The sequence below is a fragment of the Emys orbicularis genome, chromosome 1, assembly GCF_028017835.1.
Source record: "Emys orbicularis isolate rEmyOrb1 chromosome 1, rEmyOrb1.hap1, whole genome shotgun sequence".
In the NCBI taxonomy this organism is placed as follows: domain Eukaryota; kingdom Metazoa; phylum Chordata; order Testudines; family Emydidae; genus Emys; species Emys orbicularis.
In genome coordinates, this window is record NC_088683.1 from 371,764,670 (window position 1) to 371,790,225 (window position 25,556).

At 44.7% G+C, this 25,556-nt stretch overlaps 1 protein-coding gene across 1 annotated transcript in view; it reads right to left on the reverse strand.

Moving 5' to 3' along the window:
• Positions 1-24,286, reverse strand: part of LOC135873993 (olfactory receptor 52E4-like) — a 30,557-nt gene extending 6,271 nt beyond the window's left edge. The window contains exon 1 of the mRNA XM_065398650.1: positions 23,692-24,286. Within this exon, the coding sequence (XP_065254722.1) occupies positions 23,692-24,286 (595 nt within the window). The remainder of the gene's footprint in view (positions 1-23,691) is intronic.
• Positions 24,287-25,556: the final 1,270 nt, after the last annotated feature.

Consider the following 25,556-nt stretch of genomic DNA (forward strand, 5'->3'; position numbering starts at 1 on the left):
CTGTTTGATTCAAAGCATGTCTAGGGAATAGAACTTAGATTGTGATTTTCTTTATTTCTCAGATTTCAGCTTTGTTCTTTACACTATTACTTATAATCACTTAAACAATCGATCTTTCCGTAATTAATAAATCTGTTTTATATTGTTTTACTTAATACAAGATGTTGTTTGAAACATAAAAGGGAAATCTGCTCAGGCTGTTGCATTGTCCTCTCCACAATGTCAGACCTCCCTCCTTAGTTCACTGAAGGAGTGTTAGTCACTGACTGATGCAGGAGCAGTGTGTTCAAGGCTCTCTTTACTTTTTGATCATAAAACTCCCAAGTGTTGCAAACATTGTTATCGACAGGTGTTCTTGCAAACTTCTATGTACCCTTCCACGCTTAGTAGATCAGCCTAGTGATCTCAAAAGTCATCAAGTGTGCTTTCAGTGCAGCGTTGTTAACCATTGTGTTTTTCCAACTAGTGATAACTCAATACATATATTCATCAATACAATGAGGTGTTGTGCCTCAGTTTCCCCCTCCAGACTGCAGACCAGGTTTATTATCATTTCCCTCCTGTGATAAGCTTTGAGCAGGTGTTAGCTGAGAAGCAATAGCTACGTACGGCTTCTTGTTGATTACTCCTAGTACTCCTCTACCCCAGTATAACGCGACCCGATATAACACGAATTCGGATATAACGCAGTAAAGCAGAGTTCCGGGGGAGCGGGGCTGTGCACTCTGGCGGATCAAAGCAAGTTCGATATAACTCGGTTTCACCTATAACGCGGTAAGATTTTTTGGCTCCCAAGGACAGCGTTATATCGGGGTAGAGGTGTATGTCCAAAAGATTTTCCCCAAAATCATGCATGCTACACCTTTCCGTAAATTTGCCATCAGTACCAATTTTTTTATCCTAAGATTTACCATTAGCAACTAACTTTGCATTATGAGATTTAAAAATAACACCAAATCTTTTATCACAGGTAGACATTTCCAAGTATTTTTATTGTACCAAGCCTTGTGTTTGGACAGTTTGGTTTGTTCAATACCCATTGTGTCTTTCAACTCCTTCCTAAACCTTAACATGTGTTTAACTACTTGTTTTCCTTACCTTTCCCTTCAGTGTGTCCTTCAGTAGGAATCTCAGTCTAAGATCGTCTTTGGGGTCTTTGAGTCTGTCTATCTGCCGCAGCAATAACCCTGCAACCAAAAAGTCCCCTCTGCCACGTTTGTGCCTCACTCTTGCCACAGCTTCTTCTGACTCATTCAGTCTCTGTTTCTTGAAGGACTGAACCAAAACCTCCTCTCTTTATTCCCTCTTCTGGGGAGGGTCCATTCCTTCCATGCCCACCCCTGTGCAGAGACCCTGGAGAAAACTGGCTTTACCTAGAATGCAGTTACTCCCTTCTTCTGTCGAGGTGAGATCTTGTTAGGGCTGATACTCTTTAATGACCATCCTAGTTATAGACAGATGCCTCTGCCCCAGCCTCCTGCCACTGAGGAAAAAGGAGTGTGAGTGTACTATAGAATAAAAGCTCAAAGACATAAGGATAAAGATGGTTCATACAATCAAATGTAAGTTAATAGGGTTTCAATCCATCTCGGTTTTATGCAGAGAGGGGTTTTTTTGGCTTCTGTGTCTGGGTGCCATTTAGGGTTGCCAGGTACCCGGTTTTCAACTGGGATGTCCAATCAAAAAGGGATCTGGCAGTGTCCGGTTACTGCTGGACTGTGGTGGAGGTGACAGGTCATTAACCCACTGCTCACCTGTGGCCACCTCATACCTGCAGGCACTTTCCTTGTCAGACAGCAATAGCTTCCCATCCCAGCCCTGGAGCAGAGGGAGCCCAGCTGGGTAGAGGCACCATTTGGGAAGTCAGGGGCCTCTAGCCCCCGTGAGTTTCGTACCTGAGGCCTGCTCACAGCCCAAGCCCTAGCCCAAGATGGAGCTGTTACCTGCAACACAGTTTGAATGTGATATATGATGAATTCTGTGCTTCTCCCAGCTTCCGCCTTTGGGGCAGGGAGTGTGTATATAAACAGAGGCAGGGTATGAAGATAACAAAAGGCTTGTCATTAAATTAAATTAAATTAAGGCTCCTTATATGATTCTGAAAATGTTTCAGGCACTCCCATTAAAAGAAAGGAAACAAAGGGTAGGAATAAATGGTGAAAATTGAAAGAGGTAAATAGTGGAGTCCCCCAGGGGTCTGTACTAGGCCAGTGCTGTTCAGCACATTCATAAATGATCAGGACAAAGTGGTAAACAGTGAGGTGACTAAATTTGCAGATTTTATCAAATTAATTAAGATAGTTCAGTCCATAGAAGACTCTGAAGAGTGACAAGGGGATCTCACAAAACTGGGGGGACAGGTCAACTGATTGGTAGATGAAATTCAGTGTTAAGAAATGCAAAGTAATGCACATGGCTAAATATAATCCCAATGATACATACCAAATGATAGGGTCTAAATTAGCTGTTATCCATTAAGAAGGAGATCTTGGAGTCACTGTGGATAGTTCTCTGAAAACATCTGCTCAATGTACAGTGGCAATCAAAAAAGCTAAGAGAATGTTGGGAATCATTAGGAAGGGGATAGATAATAAGACAGAAAATATCATACTGCCTCTATAAATTAATGATACATCCACATCTTGAATACTGTATGCATATCTGGTCGCCCCATCTCCAAAAAGTTATATTGGATTTGGAAAAGATACAGAGAACAGCAACAGAAATGATTAGGGTTATGGAACAGCTTCCATATGAGGAGAGATTGAAAAGACCAGGACTTTGCAGACTGGAAAAGGAATACCTAAGGGGGAATAGGATAGAAATTCTGTAAACCATGAATGGTGTGGAAAAATTAAATAAGGAAAAGTTATTTACTCCTTCACATAACACAAAAACTAAGGGTAACCCAATGAAATTAATAGGCAGCAGATTGAAAACAAACAAAATAAAGTATTTCTTCACAGTCAACCTATGGAATTCTTTGCCAGGTGATGTTGTAAAGGTCAAAACTATAAAAGGGGTTCAATAATAACGATATAAATTCATGGACTATGGGTCCATTAATGGCTATTAGCCATGATGGGCAGGGATCCAACACCATGTTCTGAGTGTCCCTAGCCTCTGTTTTCCAAAAGCTGGGAGTGGGTGACAGGAGATGAATCACTTGATCATTGCCTGTTCTATTCATTCCCTCTAAACACCTGCTATTGGCCACAGTTGGAAGACAGCATATGGGGTTGGATGGACCAATGATCTTACCCAGTACGGCCATTCTGATGTTCTTATATAGACCCCACATTGCAGCCCAGTGGGCTAGCTTACTTTATTGTATTCACTGGCTGAAGTGAGGCTGACTGGTCTGCAGTTCCCCGGGTTCTCTTTCTTCCCTTTTTAAATACGGGCACTATATTTGCCTTTTTCCACTCATCCAGGACCTCCCTCGACCACCACCAATTTTCAAAGATAATGGCCAATGGCTCTGCAATGACATCAGCTAACTCCCTCAGCACCCTTGGATGCATTAGATCTGGACTCCTGCACTTGTGCACGTCCAGCTTTTCTAAATAGTCCTTGTTATAAAATAATGGAAGAGTAACAACCTTTATGTATGCAGTAACATCAAATCCCTTCTGGCCAGAGGTACAAAATTACTTATCTGTAGGTGGTTCATTAGTTTAATTAACCTAGTTGGCACCTGACCAGAAGAACCAATGGGGAAAGACGATTCTTTTAAATCTGGCGGTGGCGTAAGGTTTTGTTTGTGCTCTTTGTTTAGTTTTGCTTCTACTAAAATAATACATTTAAGATTACAGAAATTGTAAGTAATAGCAAGAAAATGCATTAAATTATTTTTTGTTTTAGCTTGTACATTTCTATGCTAAGAGGAAGGTTTATTTTTGTTTTTGTAACTTTGAACCTGAGCCTAGAGGAAAATCCTTTGTGTTTTAAATTTTTTTATTACCCTGTAAAATTACCTTTTATTTTGATTTTACAGAGGTGCTTCTTTTACTTTTTTTATAATAAAGTTTCTTTTTTAAAAACCTGATTAATGTTAGTGTTCTAAATATAAAGGGTTTGGTTTGTACTTTTATTAAAGGCAATTGGTTGGCATATTATTCTCAAGCCTCCCTAGAAACAGGGGTGAAGGGGCTTGGGGGATATTTTGGGGGGTTAGGGATCCAAGTGGCCCCTCCCTAAATGTTTGTTTAAATCACTTGGTGGTGGCAGCAATACCGTCCAAAAACAAGAAATGGAATTTGTGCCTTGGGGAAGTTTTTAACCTAAGCTGGTGAAATATAAGCTTAGGGGAGGGTTATGCAGGTCCCCACATCTGTACCCCAGAGTTCAGAGTGGGGAGGGAAACTTGACATGGTGGCAGCTTGATGGGATCAATCTGAACCAGAAGTACAGCCCTCGGGATATTTTGGGGGGGGGGGGCTGGAAAACCAGGGATGGGGTTTTTTTAAGCTGAGAGCAGCTGGAGGTTTTTTTCTCTGTCTGAAGGCAGAGTAGTTAAGTTCCTGCAAGGTAATTCACAAGCTGTTTTTTTCTTTCTTTCTTTCTAGCTCTCAGGTTAGGCTAGGCTAAGAGTAGGAAGGCTAGGGTGACGGAAAGTGAGGTCCAAAAGAAACTAGAAATAGCCAGATTGGAAGCTGAAAAGAGCCAGAAAGAACATGAAAAACAAATGGCATTAAAGTGGTTGGAGTAGGACTCGGAGGAGAAGAAGGAGGCAAAAAACTTGGAAGCAGAAACAGCCAGGGCAGAGGCTGACAATAAAAGAGCCCTGGAGTTAAAAAAACAGGGAAATACAGGCCAAGATTTTGGCCGAGAAACATGAACTGGCTGTTATGGAGTTGAAAAGACAGAACTCTTCAGCAGCTGGCTCCACTTCCCAAAAATCCACAAATGGGAGTGATTATGTCCACAGTATGATGAATCCAGTGATATTGTTGAATATTTCGTCACCTTTGAGAGATTGTGCACCCTACATGCAATTCCTGAAGATCACAAGATGACCACATTGGTAGCAAAATTGACTGGAAGAGCTCTGGACATATTCAACAAGATGCCTTTTGAGGATGCTCCTGACTATGGTAAATTTAAGGATTGGTTTTGAAACAATTTAAAATTGCACCTAAAACTTAAAGAGTAAAATTTAAAACCATTAAGAGAGGGGCTGGACTAAGTAATGTGGCTTATGTAAACCAAATGAAGGATCTGTTAGATAAATGGGTCAAAGGAAGTGGTGTAACTAGTTTTGAAGGAATGTGTGATTTAGTTGTACAGGAGCAGTTCCTGACTATAACCAATGATGATGTAAAAGAGTGTTTATGGGATAAGAAAATGGACTCAGCAGAAAGTTTTGCTTCTAATGCTGATCAATACGACCAGTCCCAGACCGCTAGAGAGGCAGGGCAAATCGGAACAAAGTGGGTGGAGGTAGCAGAGAGAAACAACCCTGGTCACAGTTTGGGCAGATACCAGAAGGGACACCCCGAGAACCGACCATACCTCTGGGAGCATCCCAAGGCCCCACCTACACCCCGAGGAAAACCCCAGACACCTTATCGTCCCACCACACCAGTCTCCAGCAACCCACCTCGCCCCAGTGATCAGTCATCCGGGCGATGATTTAAATGTAATGAGCTGGGGCAAGTAAAGGCCAACTACCCTAAGAACCCCAACACATTACAGTTCACTGGACCGGGGTCACACCAAAGGTCCTCGGGTCCAGATGCCTCCCAGATACCCTCAGAGTGAAGGGAAACTGTGAATGTGGTGGGAAGAGGTTATCGTGTGGAGGGACACTGGAGTACAGGTGTCAGCTATCCACCAATCCTTAGTGGACCGCAAATTCATCAACCCAGAGGCCCAAGTGATGATTCAACCTTTCAAGTCAAACCCTTTTGACTTGCCTACAGCCAAGTTGCCTGTCCAGTACAAGGGCTGGTCGGGAATGTGGACTTTTGCAGTCTATGATGATTATCCCATTCCTATGCTGCTGAGGGAAGACTTGGCCAACCATGTGAAGCTAGCCAAGAGGGTGGGAATGGTAACCCGCAGCCAGGCTAAGCAAGCCTCCATGCCTAGCTCTGTTTCTGAGCCTTCTACAGTGGCCCAGTCTGTGTTACCAGAGACCCAGGTAAAGGTGGTGGAACCGGACCCCATCCCAACATCTGTGACAGCAGTCATGGATCCAGTCGCAGCGACCCAGCCAGAGCCAGTCCCAGAACCAGAGCTGATGAAGCAACCAGCACCAGAACAGTTTTCAGCACTGAATACAGCACTTGCAACCCTGTCTGCAACTCCAACACCAGAGAGCACTACTGAACCCGCACTGGCAGCAGCAGCTAAAGCTGCGCAAGAGGCTCAGCTGAAGTCTGAAACACAACATAGTGCACCAGCGGAGAGCGGTTCACAGTCAACTGAACAAGCCCCGTCACGTACATCGCTTCCAGAGGGACCAAGCCCAAGTTCACAATTCAGTGAGGAACTGCTCTCCAGCACCAAGGGAACAGTTCCAGGCTGAGCAGGAAGCAGATGAAAGCCTCCAGGGAGCTTGGATGGTGGCACGGAGCAACCCACTGCCTCTCAGCTCTTCTAATTAATCCCGGTTTGTTGTAGAAAGAGGACTTTTATACAAGGAAACTCTTTCTGGTGGTCACCAGGAATACTGGCATCCTCAGAGACAGTTGGTAGTTCCAACTAAGTACTGGGTAAAGGGGAAGTCCCCCACATTTGGGGAATTCCTTCCACTGGGAGGGAATGGGCAAGGACATTTCTACTTATGTCCGGTCTTGTGAGGTGTGCCAAAGAGTGGGAAAACCCCATGACCAGGTCAAAGCCCCTCTCCAGCCACTCCCCATAATTGAGGTTCCACTTCAGCGAGTAGCTGTGGATATTCTGGGTCCTTTTCCAAAAAAGACATCCAGAGGAAAGCTGTACATACTGACTTTCTAAACAGCACCAGGGCTAAAATTGTGTGCCAGTCATTAACAGACATTTTTGCCAAGGTAGGTTGGCCCTCCAACATCCTTACGGATTCAGGAACTAATTTCCTGGCAGGGACCATGAAAAGCCTTCGGGAAGCTCATGGGACGAACGACTTGGTTACCACCCCTAACCACCATCAAACAAATGGCCTGGTGGAGAAGTTTAATGGAACTTTGGGGGCCATGACACATAAATTCATAAATGATTGGGACCTAGTGTTGCAGCAGTTGTTTTTTGCCTATTGGTCTGTACCACATCCCAGTTTAGGGTTTTCACCATTTGAACTTGTGTATGGCCGCGAGATTAAGATGCCATTACAGTTGGTGGAGCATTAATGGGAGGGATTTATGCCTTCTCCAGGAACTAACATTCTGGACTTTGTAAACAACCTACAAAATACCCTCCGAACCTCTTTAGCCCTTGCTAGAGAAAACCTAAAAGATGCTCCGGAAGAGCAAAAGGCCTGGTACGATAAACGTGCCAGAGTGCATTCCTTCAAAGTAGGGGACCAGGTCATGGTCTTAAAGGTGCTCCATGCCCATAAGATGTAAGCATCATGGGAATGGCCATTTATGGCAAGACCGCCTGTGAGCAGTTAACTATCTTATAGCATCCCCACCTCAGACCTAAAGGCTACTGTGTACCATGTTAATTCTTTAAATCCCTTTTATTCCAGAAAATTAAAGGTTTGTCAGTTTATTGCTCAGGGAGGAGATGAATGCTGAGTGGCCTGAAGGGTTTACTATGAAGGAAAAAGTGACTGTGGTGTGGAAGAGGTGAACCTCTCAATGACCCTCGAACGTATGCAGCAACAGCAAATCAAGGAGCTGTGCACTAGCTTCGCACCGATGTTCTCAGCCACCCCAGGACGGACCGAACGGGCACACCACTCCATTGACACAGGTAATGCTTGCCCAATTAGAGCCCAACCTTACCTGGTGGCTCCTCAATCCAAAACTGCCATAGAATGGGAGATCCAGGACATGCTACAGATGGGTGTAATCCACCCCTCTAACAGTGCATGGGCATCTCCACTGGTTTTATTTCCCAAACTGAATTAGGAAATATGCTTTTGCGTGGACTACTGTAAGCTTAATGCTTTGACTTGCCCAGACAACTATCCCATGCCATGCACAGATGAGCTATTGGAGAAATTGGGATGTGCCCAGTTCATTTCTACCTTAGACTTAACCAAGGGGTACTGGCAAGTACCGCTAGATAAATCCACCAAGGAAAGGTCAGACTTCATCACCCATGTAGGGCTGTATGAATTTAATGTGCTCCCTTTCAGGCTGTGAAATGCACCTGCAACCTGACAGAAACTTGTAGATGGTCTCCTAGCAGGATTGGGAGAATCTGCAGTCGCCTTTCTTGACTATGTGGCCATATTTTCTGATTCATGGGCAGGACACCTGGAGGATCTACAGAAAGTCTTCGAGCACATACAGGAGGCAGGATTAATTGTTAAGGCTAAAAAGTGTCAAATAGGCCTAAACAGAGTGACTTACCTTGGACACCAGGTGGGTCAAGGAACTGTCAACCCCTTACAGGCCAAAGTGAATGCTATCCAAAAGTGGCCTTTCCCAAAGTCAAAGAAACAGGCCCAATCCTTCTTACGCTTGGCCAGATATTAGTGGCGATTTGTACCGCACTACAGCCAAATCGCCGCCCCACTGACAGACCTAACCAAAAAGAAACAGCAAGGAAATGCATTGGATTATCTTTTGTTTTAGCTTGTGAATTTCTCCTATGCTAAGAGGGAGGTTTATTCCTGTTTCTGTAACTTTAAAGTTGAGCCTAGAGGGGAATCCCCTGTGTTTTAAATCTTTTTATTACCCTTCCATCCTGATTTTACAGTGGTGCTTTTTAAACTTTTTTCTTTATAATAAAGTTCTTCTTTTAAGAACCTGATTGATTTTAGTGTCCTAAATATAAAGGGTCTAGTCTTTACTTTTATTAAAGGCAATTCGTTGGTATATTATTCTCAAGCCTCCCCAATGTGGAAGCAGAATTAAAGCAGGGTAAATGTTTTAGTCAGGTTTAAGGATAGAGTGAAATGTAACCTTAACAACACAAGCGTTGTAAGAGATGCTGCTTCACGCCTCACTTTTCTGCTCACTTTAGTTGATAAGAATGGAATGCTGATTTAAGCAGAAACCTTGAGATAATGTAGTGTCTGGAGGGAGTTTGTAAAAAAAAAGGATAACCGTTAGCCGTTGGTGCATGTAACGGGAAGGTGTAAATACTTGTCTTATGCTGCTTGTAGGTCTACCTAAGATGAGCCCCCTCTCCCACTATCCGACTGCAGTCTTCCCTTGCAATTGCTCATAATAAAACTGTCTCTGACTTGTTGCTAACAAACGCAGAGTGAGGACTTGTTTTCTTCCACAATTTTGGTGCCGTGACTCGGATGGCAACACCTGGCTGAGACAGCAGCAATCACTACAGACGGTTCCCCTCTGAACCCCAAGGCACCAGACAAGAGGTAAGAGACCTTTTGAAATCTCTAGAGGTGTTCGGAGGAGGACTGCCCGCGTGGCTGTCTGTCCCTCTTGGGTTCACACCATGCACATTTATTGATTTTGCAACAAGGACTGATGCAAAACGGTGCTGAGGAGATTGCCACCTCACATAAGGAAAGGTTGCAGCTGCATATCACATAAGGAAAATGTTATGATAAGTCCGGACGTAAGGAATTAAGGTTATGGTTAAACAAGCTGCATCCAGGTATTGGGAGAAATGCATAAGACTGAGTGAATAAGTGAAGAGTGAATGCCGCTGACCAGGTCTGGGACTTAAGCTGACTCCAGCCGCCCCAGAACTACCCCATGTGGGAGTTCTGAAAGCAAAGGTGGTCAGCCGAACCTCATGACACAGCGGAAGCTTTCCCTTGCCAAGTCTGCTGACCAGGTCTGGGACTTAAGCCGCTGAGCGGTGGAACCTCGTGACCCAGTAGACCCTTTCCTTGGAGCATGAGAGAGCAAAAGTCTTCCCTTACTTATTCACTGATCAGGTCTGGAACTTAAACTGACTCCAGCCGCCCCAGGGCTACCCTGTGTGGGAGTTTGGAAAGCAAGGGGAGTCAGTGGAACCCCATGACCCGGTGAATTTTCCCTGAGTGCCTGAAAAATGGGTAGTGGTCAGTCTAAGAATATTCCCACACTGCCGAAAGGCACCCCTGTGTACTATATGTACGTGCATTATGGTCCTAGGACCTGTAACAATCTAGATAACTGGAATTTTTACACGCGTGATAATCCATCTAAACAGTTTCCATTAGAAGGTACCTTCGATTTAGATAAGATTATACACCTCAGAGGAGCTCCTGAAACACCAAAAACCCCTGACATACAGTGGGAACAATTTGTTTATTGGTGGGAGGAAGCCACAAAGAGACTCCATGAGTCTCGAGTGCAGAGTTTAAAGGACTCCCAGGAAAAGTTAAAAACCCAAGTGCAGGATTTAAAAACTAAATGCAAGACATCCGGATGTCCCCTTCCCCAAATTACCTCATCAAACCCCTCTACCTCATCGACCCCCTCAGCTCCTTTGTATCCCCAATTAGTAAAGACTGGGAGCAAGGGGGAGACAGACGAGGACATTGTGGATTTTTTTCAACAGTGCTTCTCAGCAGGGTGTGCCTCTGGCAGGATGCAAGCAGCAGTCGCCGCTAGCCCCACCCCCCAGCATCTCGGGGCCACACAGGCTATGCCTACTGGACCGGTAGCACCATCATCACCACCACATGTATCGGCTGATCAGGCCGTTCATTCCGGAGAGGAAACTTTCCCTCCACTGCCCTATCTACATCAGCAGCCAAGGGCTGTTCCTGATCTCTCCCACATCTCACTCAGCTCTGATACTTACAGCCCTGTCGCCAATCACACTAGGAGCCGACCAGACCAGCAATGTTCCAGGCCCCTTAAGGCAATTGCCTGGTGAAGGAGGCTTGGTCACAGTACATGCCCCCTGGACACCAGGGGATCTTAGAAATTTAGTTAAGGAGTTTCCTAATATTAGAGAAGAACTGGGAAAATTTAGAGAGGAACTCGAGACAGTGATTCAACGTTGCAATCCATCATGGGTGGACATTAACCAACTCTTGAGAGTAGTCCTGCCATCTGAAGTCCAACAACGGCTACTTGCTCAGACCGACTGGCCCAACGTGGACCCCGGAAATGGGGATGCCCGGGCGCAGGCTAGGAATCGCCTCGTGATCGCCATTCCAGAAATTTGCCCCAGGAAAACGGATTGGACAAAGATCAAAAACTGTAAACAGAACAAAGGCGAGTCCCCCGCCGATTATTTAGATTGAAGAAAATGTTTGAACAATATTCGGGGATTTCCCAGCCAGCTAACAATGCCAGAGAGGCAGTGTGGGCTGCTTTTGTCCAAGAACTCTTGCCAAAGGTTCAACAGCAGTTAAAATTGATCTGCATCAGCTGGCAAACTAAACCCCTTTCTGAATTGGTGACAGTTGCCAACCATTGTACAGCTTGCATAGAGGAGAAGAAAGAAAGTTCTGAAACCAAACTACTGGCCTTGCAGTTGCAGATTTATCAACATAGAGGCTGTGGGGTAATGAGGGGTAGGAGAGGACAAGTTTGGGGAAGAGGAAGGGGAAGATGGAGAGGTCCCTCACGCTCTGACTCAACAGGGAACAATACGCGCCATTGCTGTGGCCAGGAGAGGAATTGGAAAAATGAATGCCTGAACCGACCTCCTCAGATACCTCCACCCCCATTCCCGAACCCTGATGCACATGCTTTTTCTCCTCCACAAAATAATTCCTATTAGGACAGCCTGAGAGAAAGTATCTGCATCATGCATCCTTTCATTCCTCTTGATCAAAAGGACCCATATGTAAATTGTAAAATTGAAGGACAATCTGTAGCTTTTCTTGTAGATACTGCTGCTAGCAGATCAGCTTTAAGGTTCTTTGAGTTTCCCTCCTTCCCCTTGTCATCCTCCTTTATTAGTGCCATCGGTATTTCAAATCAGCCTGTACCTCATCCTACTACTAAACCCCTTTCTGTTTCCTTGGGACCCATTTCTGATCAACATGCCTTTTTACTCAGCCGGTCCTCTCCTGTTAATTTGCTGGGAAGAGATCTTTTGTGCAAATTGGGCTGCACTATCTATTGCACGCCAGACGGTGTGTTCTTAGAAGTTCCTGATGAGAATACCAACCTAGTACTGGGCCACCCTTCAAACAACTGAGCCAGCCCAATCAAATGCAACTCTCAGCAATGATCTTATTAAGCTGTTGTCACAAGTACCCTCTTGGCTTGGTCCCAGCATGCAAACGAAGTAGGGCTAATTCGAACAGCTGAACCAGTTAAAATTCTTGTTGACCCTTTCAAACCACTTCCAAGGGTACCACAATATTCACTACATCCTGAAGCGGAAGAAGGAATAGCTCTGGTAATAGATTCTTTGTTACAGCAAGGTATTATCATCCCTACTACCAGTGTTTGTAATACACCTATTCTCCCAGTAAAGAAACTGGGAAAGAACACCTATTGCTTTGTTCAGGATCTCTGTGCGGTTAATGCTGTTGTCTTACCCAGTGGCCCCAAACCCAGCTACCATTCTTTCTTGTATTCCCCCTACAGCCACTTATTTCACTGTTCTAGACCTCTGTTCAGCCTTCTTTTCAATTCCTTTTCATTCTGATAGCCAATATTTGTTTGCCTTTACCTATAAAGGGCTCCAATATACCTGGACCCATTTACCTCAAGGAATGGGGTATCTCCATTTACCTCAAGGAATGGCGAATCTCCATCCCTGTTTTCCCAGATCCTAAAGAAGGTTCTGGATGATGTGGTCTTCCCAGAAAAATCCACATGCATACAATATGTGAATGATCTTTTACTGGCATCGCCTTTCTTTGAATCCTGCAAAACTGATACTTTAGTTCTTTTGACTGCTCTTGCTGCCAAGGGTCACAAGGCATCTCAGGAAAAGCTCCAGTTGTGCCAACCAAGAGTCCATTACCTTGGTCATGATATTTCACCTGGCACCTGTCATTTGTCAGATTCCCGCATTGCAACTATCTTAAAATTGCCTAGGCCTGTCACTATCTCTCAAATGCGAACCTTTCTTGGCATGACTGGGTACTGCAGGCAGTCGATTTTGGGTTATGCAACAATAATTAAGCCATTACAAAATCTGACTAAGACAGGCACTCCTGAGCCACTTCTCTGGTCCCAGGAGGCTGAGCAAGCTTTCGTGGACATTAAATAAGCCCTGTCTAGTGCCCCAGCACTTGGACTTCCTGATTACACTAAACCGTTTGTTCTTTTCTGCCATGAGCGCAACGGGTTTGCCTTAGCTGTGTTAACGCAAAACCGCGGAGATAAACACCGCCCACTTGCTTATTATAGCCCTGCCCTGGACACTGGGGCAGACGGATTTCCTTTTGTTTACGGGCTGTGGCGGCAGCTGCTCTGTCTGTGAAGTTGTCTGAATCCATAGTCCTAGGGTCACCCTAGACTGTCGCGGTACCTCATGCTGTGTCTGCTCTTCTGTTAAAATCTAAGACTCAACATCGGTCTACTTCCCGCCTCACCAAATATGAATTTGTGCTGCTATACTTGTCTCATATTACCCTGACTCACTGTCCCATTTTAAATCCTGCTTCCTTATTGCCTGGGCCAGAGGACGGAGAGCCCCACGATTGTGTGTCTGTGACTTCTATCCTTACCCGTCCAAGGGAAGACCTCATGGATGTGCCTCTACAGAATCCTGAACTCATTTATTTTGTAGATGGCTCATGTTTGCAAGATCCTAAGGGAAATCTGGTTGCTGGCTATGCTGTATGCTCTTTGCATTCTGTCATTGAAAGGGCCCTCCTTCCTTCTGTATTTTCAGCCCAGGTTGTCGAACTTGTTGCCATAGCCCGAGCCTGTATTTTGGCACAGGTTGAAGCTGTTACTATTTATACTGACTCCTGCTACGCTTTTGGAGTAGTACATGACTATGGCCAACTGTGGAAACACAAAGACTTCGGAACATCCTCTAGTTCCCCTATTAAAAATGGCAAGTATGTGTCTGCTCTTTTCAATGCCCTTTTGTTGCCCAAAGCTGTTGCTGTTTAAAATGTGTTGCTCACCAAACCCCTCGTGATGAAGTTACACATGGAAATTCTTTGGCTGATTCAGCAGCCAAAACCGCAGCCCTTTCTGCCCCTCAGGCTGTGTATACTCTTGCTGTGATTGCGCAACCTCCGCTGGCCTCCCATGAAGACCTTGCCAAGATCCAGGACGCGGCACCGGAAGCCAAAAAAATGTTCTTGGAGTGTTGCTGGGTGTACTTTGCACCCTGATGAACTCTGGTGCTCCCTGGATGGCCGCCTGGTTGCGCCTAAGGTGCTCTTGCCCTACTTTGCTCACGTGGACCATGGGGTGGCACACGTGAGCAAAGGGGGGATGATTGCTGCAGTTAAACAAGACTGGTATGCACCAAAATGTTCTTCTGTAGCCCAACATTACTGTCAACAGTGTGCAGTCTGCCAGCAACATAATGTTGGAAAAGCAGTCAGAGTTAGAAAGGCAGCACATCCCCCTCCTTGGGGACCCTTTGTAAATATTCAGATTGATTTTATTCAAATGTCTAAATTCTGTAATTATGAGTATGTGTTAGTATTAGTTGATGTTTTTTAAAGCTGGGTTGAAGCCTTCCCTTGTAGAAGGGCAGACACCAAGACTGTTGTGAAAATTTTGCTTAGGGATCTTATACCACGATTTGGCATACCTGTTGGTATCAACAGTGATTGTGGAACTAATTTTATTGGATAGATTGTAAAAGAGTTATGTGCAGCCTTGCAGATCCAACACAACCTCCACTGTCCCCATCATCCGCAGTCTGCCGGGACAGTAGAACGTCAGAATGGGATTTTGAAAAATAAACTTGCCAAGATCTGTGCGGAAACAAACTTAATTTGACCAGATGCCCTTCCGTTAGCATTAATGAGCATGAAGGCCACCCCCAACCGAAAGACTGGACATAGCCCTCATGAAATCCTGACAGGGCAGCCGATGCGACTTCCAGCAGCGCCTCCTCTGACCCTTGCCCAAATGGACATTCATTTGATAGATGATACAATGATTAATTACTGTCAGGCATTAATTAAATGTGTTAGGTCTCTTTATTCACAGGTGAAAGAGGCACTACCTAAGGATCCTGAGCAGCCCTGCCATTCACTGGAACCAGGGGACCGGATCTACATAAAGGTCCATCAACGAAAGACCACTCTAACCCCGTGCTGGAAAGGCCCTTATCAAGTTTTGCTGACTGCCAACACCGCCGTGAAGTACCAAGGCCTAACTGCCTTGACCCACGCTTCTCACCGCAAAATGGCCCCACCGCCTCAAGATGATGCAGCTCCTATTACTGATCAACCTATCTCTCCTTCTGATACCTCTTTCCCTCCTGAACAGTGGGAAACAAAGACAAGGTGAAGTGCTAGTAAACTCTCCCTTGTCCACTAAGAGAACCATCATATAGCCAGCATCTGTTAAAGATACCAAACCACTACAGGGTGACATGCTAGTACCCTCTCCCCTGCATGATCCTGCACCACAACTATGCCGGGAAAGAAGAAGGAACACTCACTCTGCCAAAACTGCCAAAGTCCAGGGATTCCTGACTACAAAAGACATTAAGAATTGGCCCTGGTGGAGGAGACGGAGTATTGTAAATTGGCAGGGAGTGTCAAGGCTGTATCCCCACTTTGAGCTTTAGGGTACAACTGTGGGGGCCTGCATGAAGACTTCTAAGCTTAACTACCAGCTTAGATCTGGTCCGCTGCCACTATTCCCAAAGCTAATTCCCTTCCCTGGGAAGCCTTGAGAAACCTTTCACCAATTCCCTGGTGAATACAGATCCAAACCCCTTCGATCTTAAGACAAGGAGAAATTAACCATCCCCCTCCTTTCTCCCACCAACTCCTGGTGAATACAGATCCAACCCCCTTGGATCTAAAACAAGGAAAAATCAATCAGGTTCTTAAAAAGAAGGCTTTTAATTAAAGAAAAAGGTAAAAATCATCTCTGTAAAATCAGGATGGAAAATAACTTTACAGGGTAATCAAACTTAAAGAGCTCAGAGGACTCCCCTCTAGTCTTAGGTTCAAAGTACAGCAAACAAAGATAAACACTCTAGTAAAAGGACATTTACAAGTTGAGAAAAACAAAGCAAAACTAACACGCCTTGCCTGGCTGTTTACTTACAAGTTTGAAATATGAGAGACTTGGTTAGAAAAATGTGGAGAACCTGGATTGATGTCTGGTCCCTCTCAGTCCCAAGAGCGAACAACAACCAAAACAAACAGCACAAACAAAAGCCTTTCCCCCCCCCCAAGATTTGAAAGTATCTTGTCCCCTTATTGGTCCTTTGGGTCAGGTGTCAGCCAGGTTACCCGAGCTTCTTAACCCTTTACAGGTAAAAGGATTTTGGAGTCTCTGGCCAGGAGGGATTTTATGGTACTGTACACAGGAGAGCTGTTACCCTTCCCTTTATAGTTATGACAGGGAGGAATTTGCGGGGACCGTGATTGGTAATGTGGAGTTGAGTGGTGGGCTGGGCTGGGCTCTGCACTTATGGACAAGTACCATCAGGATGCACTGCCTTCCCTAATTGGCTTCTGGATGATGAATACCAAAAGCGCCTTGCTGCCACAGACACTGCCCCCACCAGCTCCTCCACAACCACTACCACCCCTGTAACGTACCCAAATATCAACAATCCCATATATTCAGATGGAACTCAACAGCCAAGGCCTTCACACCTTAGTGATTTATTTAAATATTGTTTGGAAATTTTATTTTTTAAGGTTCAGAGTATCTCATACAAGTGAACAATTGAGTGGAAAACAGATGGGTCAGTAGAGATAGAAGTGTATGAGATCACTACAAACAAGCTGCAAGAATCTGTCATTGAGATTAGTGGGTTTCATAATGGGGTTGACATGATGGCCGTTCCCAGAGCTTGCAATATATTGGAAGGAAGGGGTCCTCATTGTTATTTGGTTACCCAAGTAGTAAATGATCAAATTCACACTCAGAAAATGTGTTCCACTGATGGCAATTTTACCTGTACTGAAGTAATCCCGATAACCAGTAACTTAACCTACACCATACTGCAGTATTCCCCTTCCGATGCCCTTAATGGTGATGCTTCCCAGAGCTATATGAGAATTGTTAACCAACAAATGTGGTATGACACTGTACTAAAGAGAGATGTGCTAGGATATCGATGGACAATGGTTAATGCCACACTAAGGATTGTAACATTCACACTGCCATTATCCAGTTTTCAGGTCACCTCTGTGTACCCTAATTGCTCCAAGGGGGCTGCCATTTGGTTAGCAGAGCAAAGGGCATGGGTCTTCTCAAGAAGGAAAAGAGATTTGAGTGAATGCCTATGCGATGGTGCCAATAGTGCAGCAGCAATTTGGAATCTTTGCAAGGGCCAACAGCAAGAGGAAAAACTAGGGCAGCTGGAGAAAGCCACAGGACTTGTTCCTGGAGCACAGCTAGCCCACGTACAGGCTGCTATCAGTGAATTGCATGTTATCACCACCCTCAGCTCTATGACCCAGGAACTGCTAACAAGAATGGTACTTAACATCACTGAGGCAGGAAAGGTATTGCAGTGGGATTTGGCCTGCTCAGAGATTCAGGATTTCCTGAATGACCAGCTGATGGCCATTCGGAGTGATCTTGAGCATCAGACTTGGCCTACTGCCCTTACAAATGCCTCGGGGATGCCATCTGAATTGTGGCCTTGGAGACATACTTGGAGGGTTTCAGGGTGGAAATGCAGACACTCGCAGTGCTCCTTCCAAGCGTACAGGCCGGTCGGAGGGGTGTGGGCTCCCACATATTGAATCCTGCTGGGTCCGTGGGGAGGATGCATGTGGGATTGGGTAATTCACCGCGATGTTTGGGAAATTGAACCATCTGGTGAGCCTAGCCAATTTATACTCTGTGGTCCTGGAATAACACCCAATATTTGGAGAGGGATAGGAAGCCAATGGACACTCTGGCCTCTAGAAACCCTGCAGCTTCAGTGTGTACAAAAATTGAAAAAAGGAGAGGTTGTCACGGTTCATGACAATGTTTGTTGGGAAGGCATGTGTCAAGGTTCCTTCCCCACACTGAACTTTAGGGTACAGAGGTGGGGACCTGCATGAAAACCTCTAAGCTTAACTACCAGCTAAGATTTGCTTTTGCTGCCACCACCCAAATGATTTATGGGTTATTTGGGAAACTTTGTCTTCCCCCCCAAAACCTTTGCCTCCCTGGGTAGCCTTGAGAGACTCCTCCACCAATTCCCTGGTGAACACCGATCCAAATACCTTGGATCTTAAAACAAGAAGGAATTAATTATTCCTCCCCTCCCCTTTTCCCCCACCAATTCCTGGTGAGTCCAGATCCAATCCCCTTGGATCTTAAAACAAGGAAAAATCAATCAGGTTCTTAAAAAGAAGGCTTTTAATTAAAGAAAGAAAGGTAAAAATCATCTCTGTAAAATCAGGATGGAAAATAACTTTACAGGGTAATCAGATTCAAAGAGCCCAGAGGAACCCCCTCTAGCCTTAGGTTCAAAGTTACAGCAAGCAGAGGTAAACCCTCTAGCAAAAGGAACATTTACAAGTTGAGAAAACAAAGATAAAACTAATACGCCTTGCCTGGCTGTTACTTACAAGTTTGAAATATGAGAGACTTGTTCAGAAAGATCTGGAGAGCATGGATTGATGTCTGGTTCCTCTTAGTCCCAAGAGCGAACAACTCCCAAAACAAAGAGCACAAACAAAAGCCATCCCCCCACCAACATTTGAAAGTATCTTGTCCCCTTATTGGTCCTTTGGGTCAGGTGTCAGCCAGGTTACCTGAGCTTCTTAACCCTTTACAGATAAAGGGATTTTGGTGTCTCTGGCCAGGAGGGATTTTATAGTATTGTACACAGGAGGGCTGTTACCCTTCCCATTATAGTTATGACAGAATGGGACTAGGAACTACCTTGGAGGGCAACCAATCTTTCAGGCTAATGATAGTTGCTTATATATTAAGGATTTTCTTTTACAAGAGATACATCTTAATCTTACCACTGCTCCAGGAAGCTATGTTATCTATTGGCCTGCAGACTGAGATTTATGGTCAACCCTTAGGTTTCAAATACCCTTTAATTGGACTACTTTGGTACCTGATCAATTCCAAAACCTGCTTTCCTCTTACCAGAAGTACAGAAAATCTCTGAATTACAAGGTCAAATTCATGGACTCCAAAATATGTATCAAATTGAAAAACATGCTTTCCATACCACCTACAGAACATCTCTCTTGTGTGCTAATAATGATATATCATGTTATGTAACTAAGGCTCTGGGACAACCACATCATAAAATTATATTGGGATTATTGATAATTTTATTTGTTTTTGTTTATCCTATGAATGTTTTATTGTTGTTGTCAAAGGTGTAATAATGGAAATAGCTATCCTGTTCATACTACTCATGTATTACCAACTTGAAGTTGTAAGGTTGATCTCACTAATCTGGAAAAGGAACTACAATGTTTAATGAAAATAGAGCTTTAACAATATTAGTTGTGCTATAAGCACAAAAGGGGGGAATGTCGAAGCAGAATTAAAGCAGGGTAAATCAGGTTTAAGGATAGAATGAAATGTAACCCTAAAACGTGAGAGTTGTAAGAGATGCTGATTGATGCCTCGCTTTTCTGCTCACTTTAGTTTATAAGAATGGAATGCTGATTTAAGCAGAAACCTTGAGATAATGGAGTGTCTGGAGGGAGTTTGTATAAACAAAGGATAACCATTAGCCGTTGGTGCATGTAACGGGAAGGTATAAATACTTGTCTTATGCTGCTTGTAGGAAGAAGGTCTGCCTAAGGTCAGCCCCCTCCCCCCCACCCCACGGACTGCAATCTTCCCTTGCAATTGCTCATAATAAAACTGCCTCTGACTTGTTGCTCACAAATGCAGAGTGAGGACTTGTTTTCTTCCACACCAGGAAAGGGGGTGAAGGGGTTTGGGGGGATATTTCAGGAGGAATAAGGCTCCAAGTGAACATAAGAAAATAAGAATGGCCGTACTGGGTCAGACCAAAGGTCCATCTAGCCCAGTATCCTATTAACAGTGGCCAATGCCAGGTGCCCCAGAGGGAGTGAACCTAACAGGTAATAATCAAGTTATCTCTCCGCTGCCGGCCATCACCACCCTCTGACAAGCAGATGCTAGGGACACCATTCCTTACCCATCCTGGCTAATAGCTATTAATGGACTTAACCTCTATGAATTTATCTAGTTCTCTTTTATATGCTGTTATAGTCCTAGCCTTCCCAACCTCCTCAGGCAAGCAGTTCCACAAGCTGATTGTGCGCATGAGAAGAGGAACTTCCTTTTATTTGTTTTAAACCTGCTGCCCATTAATTTCATTTGGTGGCCCCTAGTTCTTATATTATGGGAACAAGTAAATAAGGTTTTCTTATTCACTTTCTCCACATCACTCATGAATATATAGATATACCTCTATCATATCCCTCCTTAGTCTCCTATTTTCCAAGCTGAAAAGTCCTAGCCTCTTTATCTCTCCTCAAACCCCTAATCATTTTTGTTGCCCTTCTCTGAACCTTTTCTAATGCCAATATATCTTTTTTGAGATGAGGAGACCACATCTGGATGCAGTATTCAAGATGTGGGCCTACCATGGATTTATATAAGGGCAATAAGATATTCTCCATCTTATTCTCTATCCCCTTTTTAATGATTTCTAACATCCTGTTTGCTTTTTTGACTGGTGCTGCACACTGCTTGGACGTCTTCAGAGAACTATGCATGATGACTCCAAGATCTCTTTCCTGATTAGCTGTAGCTAAATTAGCCCCCATCATATTGTATGTATAGTTGGGATTATTTTTCCCAAAGTGCATTACTTTACATTTATCCACATTAAATTTCATTTGCCATTTTGTTGCCTAATCACTTAGTTTTGTGAGATCTTTTTGAAATTCTTCACAGTCTGCTTTAGTCTTAACTACCTTGAGCAGTTTAGTATCATCTGCAAATTTTGCCACCTCACTTTTTACCCCTTTCGTCAGATGATTTAGGAATAAGTTGAATGGGATTGGTCCTAGGACTGACCCTTGGGGAACACTATCCATGAAAGGATCTTCCCTCTTATCCCATGACAACTTTATTTACGTAAGAGCCTTTGGTGAGGGACCTTGTCAAAGGCTTTCTGGAAATCTAAGTACACTATGCCCACTGGATCTCCCTTGTCCACTTGTTTCTTGACCCCTTCAAAGAACTCTAATAGATTAGTAAGACACAATTTCCATTTAAAGAAACCATGTTGACTTTTGCTGAACAATTTATGTTCTTCTATGTGTCTGACAATTTTATTCTTTACTATTGTTTCAACTAATTTCCCTGGTACTGATGTTAGACTTACCGGTCTGTAATTGCCAGGATCAACTCTAGAGCCCTTTTTTAAATATTGGTGTTACATTAGCTATTTTCCAGTCACTGGGTACAGAAGCTGATTTAAAGGACAGGTTCCAAACCATAGTTAGTAGTCCTTCAAGTGGCTCCTCCCTGAATGTTTGTTTAAATCATTTCGTGGTGGCAGAAATACCGTCCAAGATCAACTTCCCCAAGGCCCCATTGCGCCTTGGGGACGTTTTTAAACTAAGCTGGTGGAATATAAACTTAGGGGGTCTTTCATGTGGGTCCCGACATCAGTACCCCAGAGTTCAGAGTGGGGAGGGAACCCTGACAGTACTCTACATCACAAAGAAAGGAGAGCTACTGGCAACATGGAGAACCACCCTACAGTCTCTGGTGTTCAATGTTGAAAAATGGTTGGATTCATTCTGAGGGCTGAGGAGGATCCTCGTGGGAAGGAGCATCCCCAGCCGGCGTTGCTCACTGACGGACCTGAAAAGTTTGTCACAGAAGTTGCGGGCCCACTGGTAGACCAGGATGTTCTGCCTCCCTGTTCCCCTCCACTCCTCCAAAACAGCACTTGTGGCCCAGAAGACGAGATGGAAGTCTCCCCAGTGCTGGAGAGGGAACTTCATTTTGCCCATGAAATCACAGGTGTCCACTGGAAAATGATGAGGCTCATCTAGCAGCACCGGGGGGAGGGAGGCGGGACAGTGTCGTGGACTTATGATGATTCTCTGGCTGGGTACCTCTTATGACCCTGTGGCCCATGGAGATGGCAAAGAGAGAGGAGACCACTGGTTTGGCGACTCTACCGGTGATGCTGCAGAAAGGGAAAGGGAGCTGGAGGGAAGAGAGCAGCCCCTAAACAGTCAGGGAGGGGGACAAAAAAACATCCCCCTGAGGTTCGTCCAAGGACATGGAAAAATGAATCAGCCCCTGGATGGCAGCCATATGGAAGATGGAGGGGACAAAGATGAGTAGTGCTTCTCTTCCCGCTCCCCCCAACAGCTCCTGCCTCCAATCTGTGGCTGTGGCTAGGGGCAGCCTGAGATGAGGGCTTCTTCTGCCACTGCAGCCGGGCAGCCTGGGCTCTTCCCCTCACCCAACAGCTCCTACTGGGGTTGGAGGCTTGAACTCCTGCCAGATGAAGCTGAGTCATCCCGAGCTCCGGGCTTCTGTCCCCTTCTGCCGAGCTGCTCCATATGAATCACATGGTGATTGCCATGTTCTGTTCATTCCCTCTGAAGCACCTGACAATGGGCACTGTCAGAAGACAGGCTACTGGGCTACATGGACCATTGGTTTTACCCAGTACGGCCCTTCTGATCTTCTTATTTAGATCCCAGATGTATCTGCCTCCTGCTGTATCCCACTATACCCCATTCCCCTCCCAGAGCTGAGATAGATCCCAGGACTCCTGATGGGGTCTCTCTCGCCACAGAGTTAGTAACAAAGTAAGAATAAACATTAACATTTTAACACTAACCAGTATCCTTAAGTGACTTGCCATAAGATTTGAGAACATATTGGTTTTAGAGATGACTGGGTCGCAGATGAAAAGGGGAGGGGAAGACAGGAGCAAACGAGAGGGGCAGCGCCTTGGGGAGAAGACACACAGCAGGGTCGAGGGTTGACAGAAGAGATGGGGCAAGATTGCAATGTCAGGGATCCAGCTACCAGCAATTAGAAAGGTGGCAACCCAGTGTAGTGTACACAGACTGACTCCCCAGTTCATCACATTGACACAGCACAGTAAGGACAGGAAAGGGTTTAATGTCTCTCTGTCTGTCCAGTAAGTGATTCAGGGAGGAGGCCCCAGCACCATGGACCAACCTGCTTAATTTGAGAGCCAGAGCACAAGGAGAAAACATTTAGGGCTCTTTATGAATAAAGAGCTGGAGCAGCCTATCCCAGATCTGTTTGGTCCTCACCCCATAAATGATGGGGTGTAGCATGGGTGGCACCAGCTGGTACACACTGGTAATAAGAATAAGGAAGTGCATTGGCACATTCTGGCCAAACCGCTGCATAAGAGAGGAGAATAAATCTGGGATGTACAAAGCTGAGATGGCACAAAGATGAGAGATGCAGGTCCCAAAAGTTTTGAGCCGGGCATCCTTTGTGGGGAGGCGGAAGATGGCCCGGAGGATCAGAGTATAGGACACGGCGATAAAAAACACATCCATTCCGATAACAGAGAAAAGATTAAACAGTCCATAGTAACTATTGATGCGGATGTCAGCACAGGCCAGCTTCACCACAGCTATATGCCCACAATAGAAGTGGGGGATGACGTTGGTTCTGCAATATGGCCACCGCCTGACCAGGAAGGGATAGGGTAATGTGAGTATGACACTACGCAGCAGCACAGCCAGGCCTATCTTGGCCACAGCAGAGTTTGTCAGGGTGGTGGAATATCGCAGAGGATTGCAGATGGCAACGTAGCGGTCAAAAGCCATGGCCACGAGGATTCCAGACTCCATCGTTGAGAATGAATGAACGAAGTACATCTGGGTGAGGCAGGCACTGAAACTGATCTCCCTGGAATTGAACCAGAAGATGCTCAGCATTTTGGGAAGGGTGGATGTGGACATGACCAGGTCGGTGATGGCCAGCATGCAGAGGAAATAGTACATGGGCCCATGGAGGCTTGGCTCCGTCTTCACGATGAAGAGGATGGTGAAGTTCCCCAACACGGCTATGGCGTACATAGCACAGAAGGGAATGGAGATCCAAATATGGGCTGCCTCCAGGCCAGGAATGCCAAGTAGGATGAAGGTGGAGGGGTTGGTGAAGTCAGTTGTGTTGGAATCTGACATGGATTATGGGAGAAAGTGTCCAGCTCTGAGGCATAAGGGTGTCTCCTGCATTTACCGTATGCTCCACTGACTTTCTGTGTGTTCCCAGGATCTAGGGTGATGTCTGCAGTAGAAATGCCTGAATGGAGAGACAATGTTAATATGAGACTCTGCATGCACTAGTAGAGGCTGTTCGCATGGGAGAAGAAGATTGATCTCTCTTCATACACTGAAAAATTACATTTTCATTATTCAGAGAAAATAACTATGAACAATGACCCTACTAAATCCAATTCCATATTTTTGTTGTGCTCCCTGCATTAAGAATTCCTACACTTTTTTGGGGGACGGGGGAAATTTAAGAGGCACCAGCAGGAAACACAGTTTGGATACTCATTATCTATCATTGTTCCTTTATGCAATGAGTGCCAGGATAGGGAGTCCATACTGAAGGGAGTTCCCCATTCATCCAGTTGCTCAAAATCAGAGAGAGGAAAAAAACAAACTTTTATGAAGACATGTGTTGAGAGAAACATTCCAACTAGCACATACCTCAGGGAAAAGACCTGGGCGCCATTGATAGCAGCTCAAGAGAAACACCTGCTCATTCGCAGCAGTGAACAAAACAAAATAATGTTCAGATCCCTAAGATATGGGATGGAGCATAACATGTTCGGGATATGTGGTCAGTTTTGGTCACCCAGTCTCTATTGAGGCTAGAAAAGTCCGGGACTCTTTATTTTTACAAGAGAGAAATATGAGAACGTATGATATAGGAGAGGAAAATAAAAAAAATGAAACTGATTTACATTCAAATGGACAGTTCCCAACCAGTACTATCGATAGACACTAGGTGCTCCAAGAGGACTAATTCCCCAAAGCTGAGGAAAATTATCAGCAAAATTGATTGGGAGGAAAAATTTTGACAAAAAATATGAATGAATATTGGTAATTCTTTGATAACAGTTTATTAGATAGTGGAAAACTCATGATTCCACAGTCAACAAAGTGAACAACTTTGGGTAAAACCCAGATCAGTGGCAAAGTGAAGGCAGCAATTAGGGGGAGGGAAGCAATATGTAACAAATAGGAAAAAGGGAAAACAGCTCGCCAAGAATAGAAATCGGAAGTTAAGAAAATTGATAAAGAATGTTAAGACATCTTTGAAAACTCCATGTTTGGCAGGGCTATGGATCACAAAAAGGAGGTTATTAATTATATTAAGAACAAATAAAATCCTAATGAAGATTTATGTCAATTCCCGTGTTAAATATAAAGTATTAAAAAATAA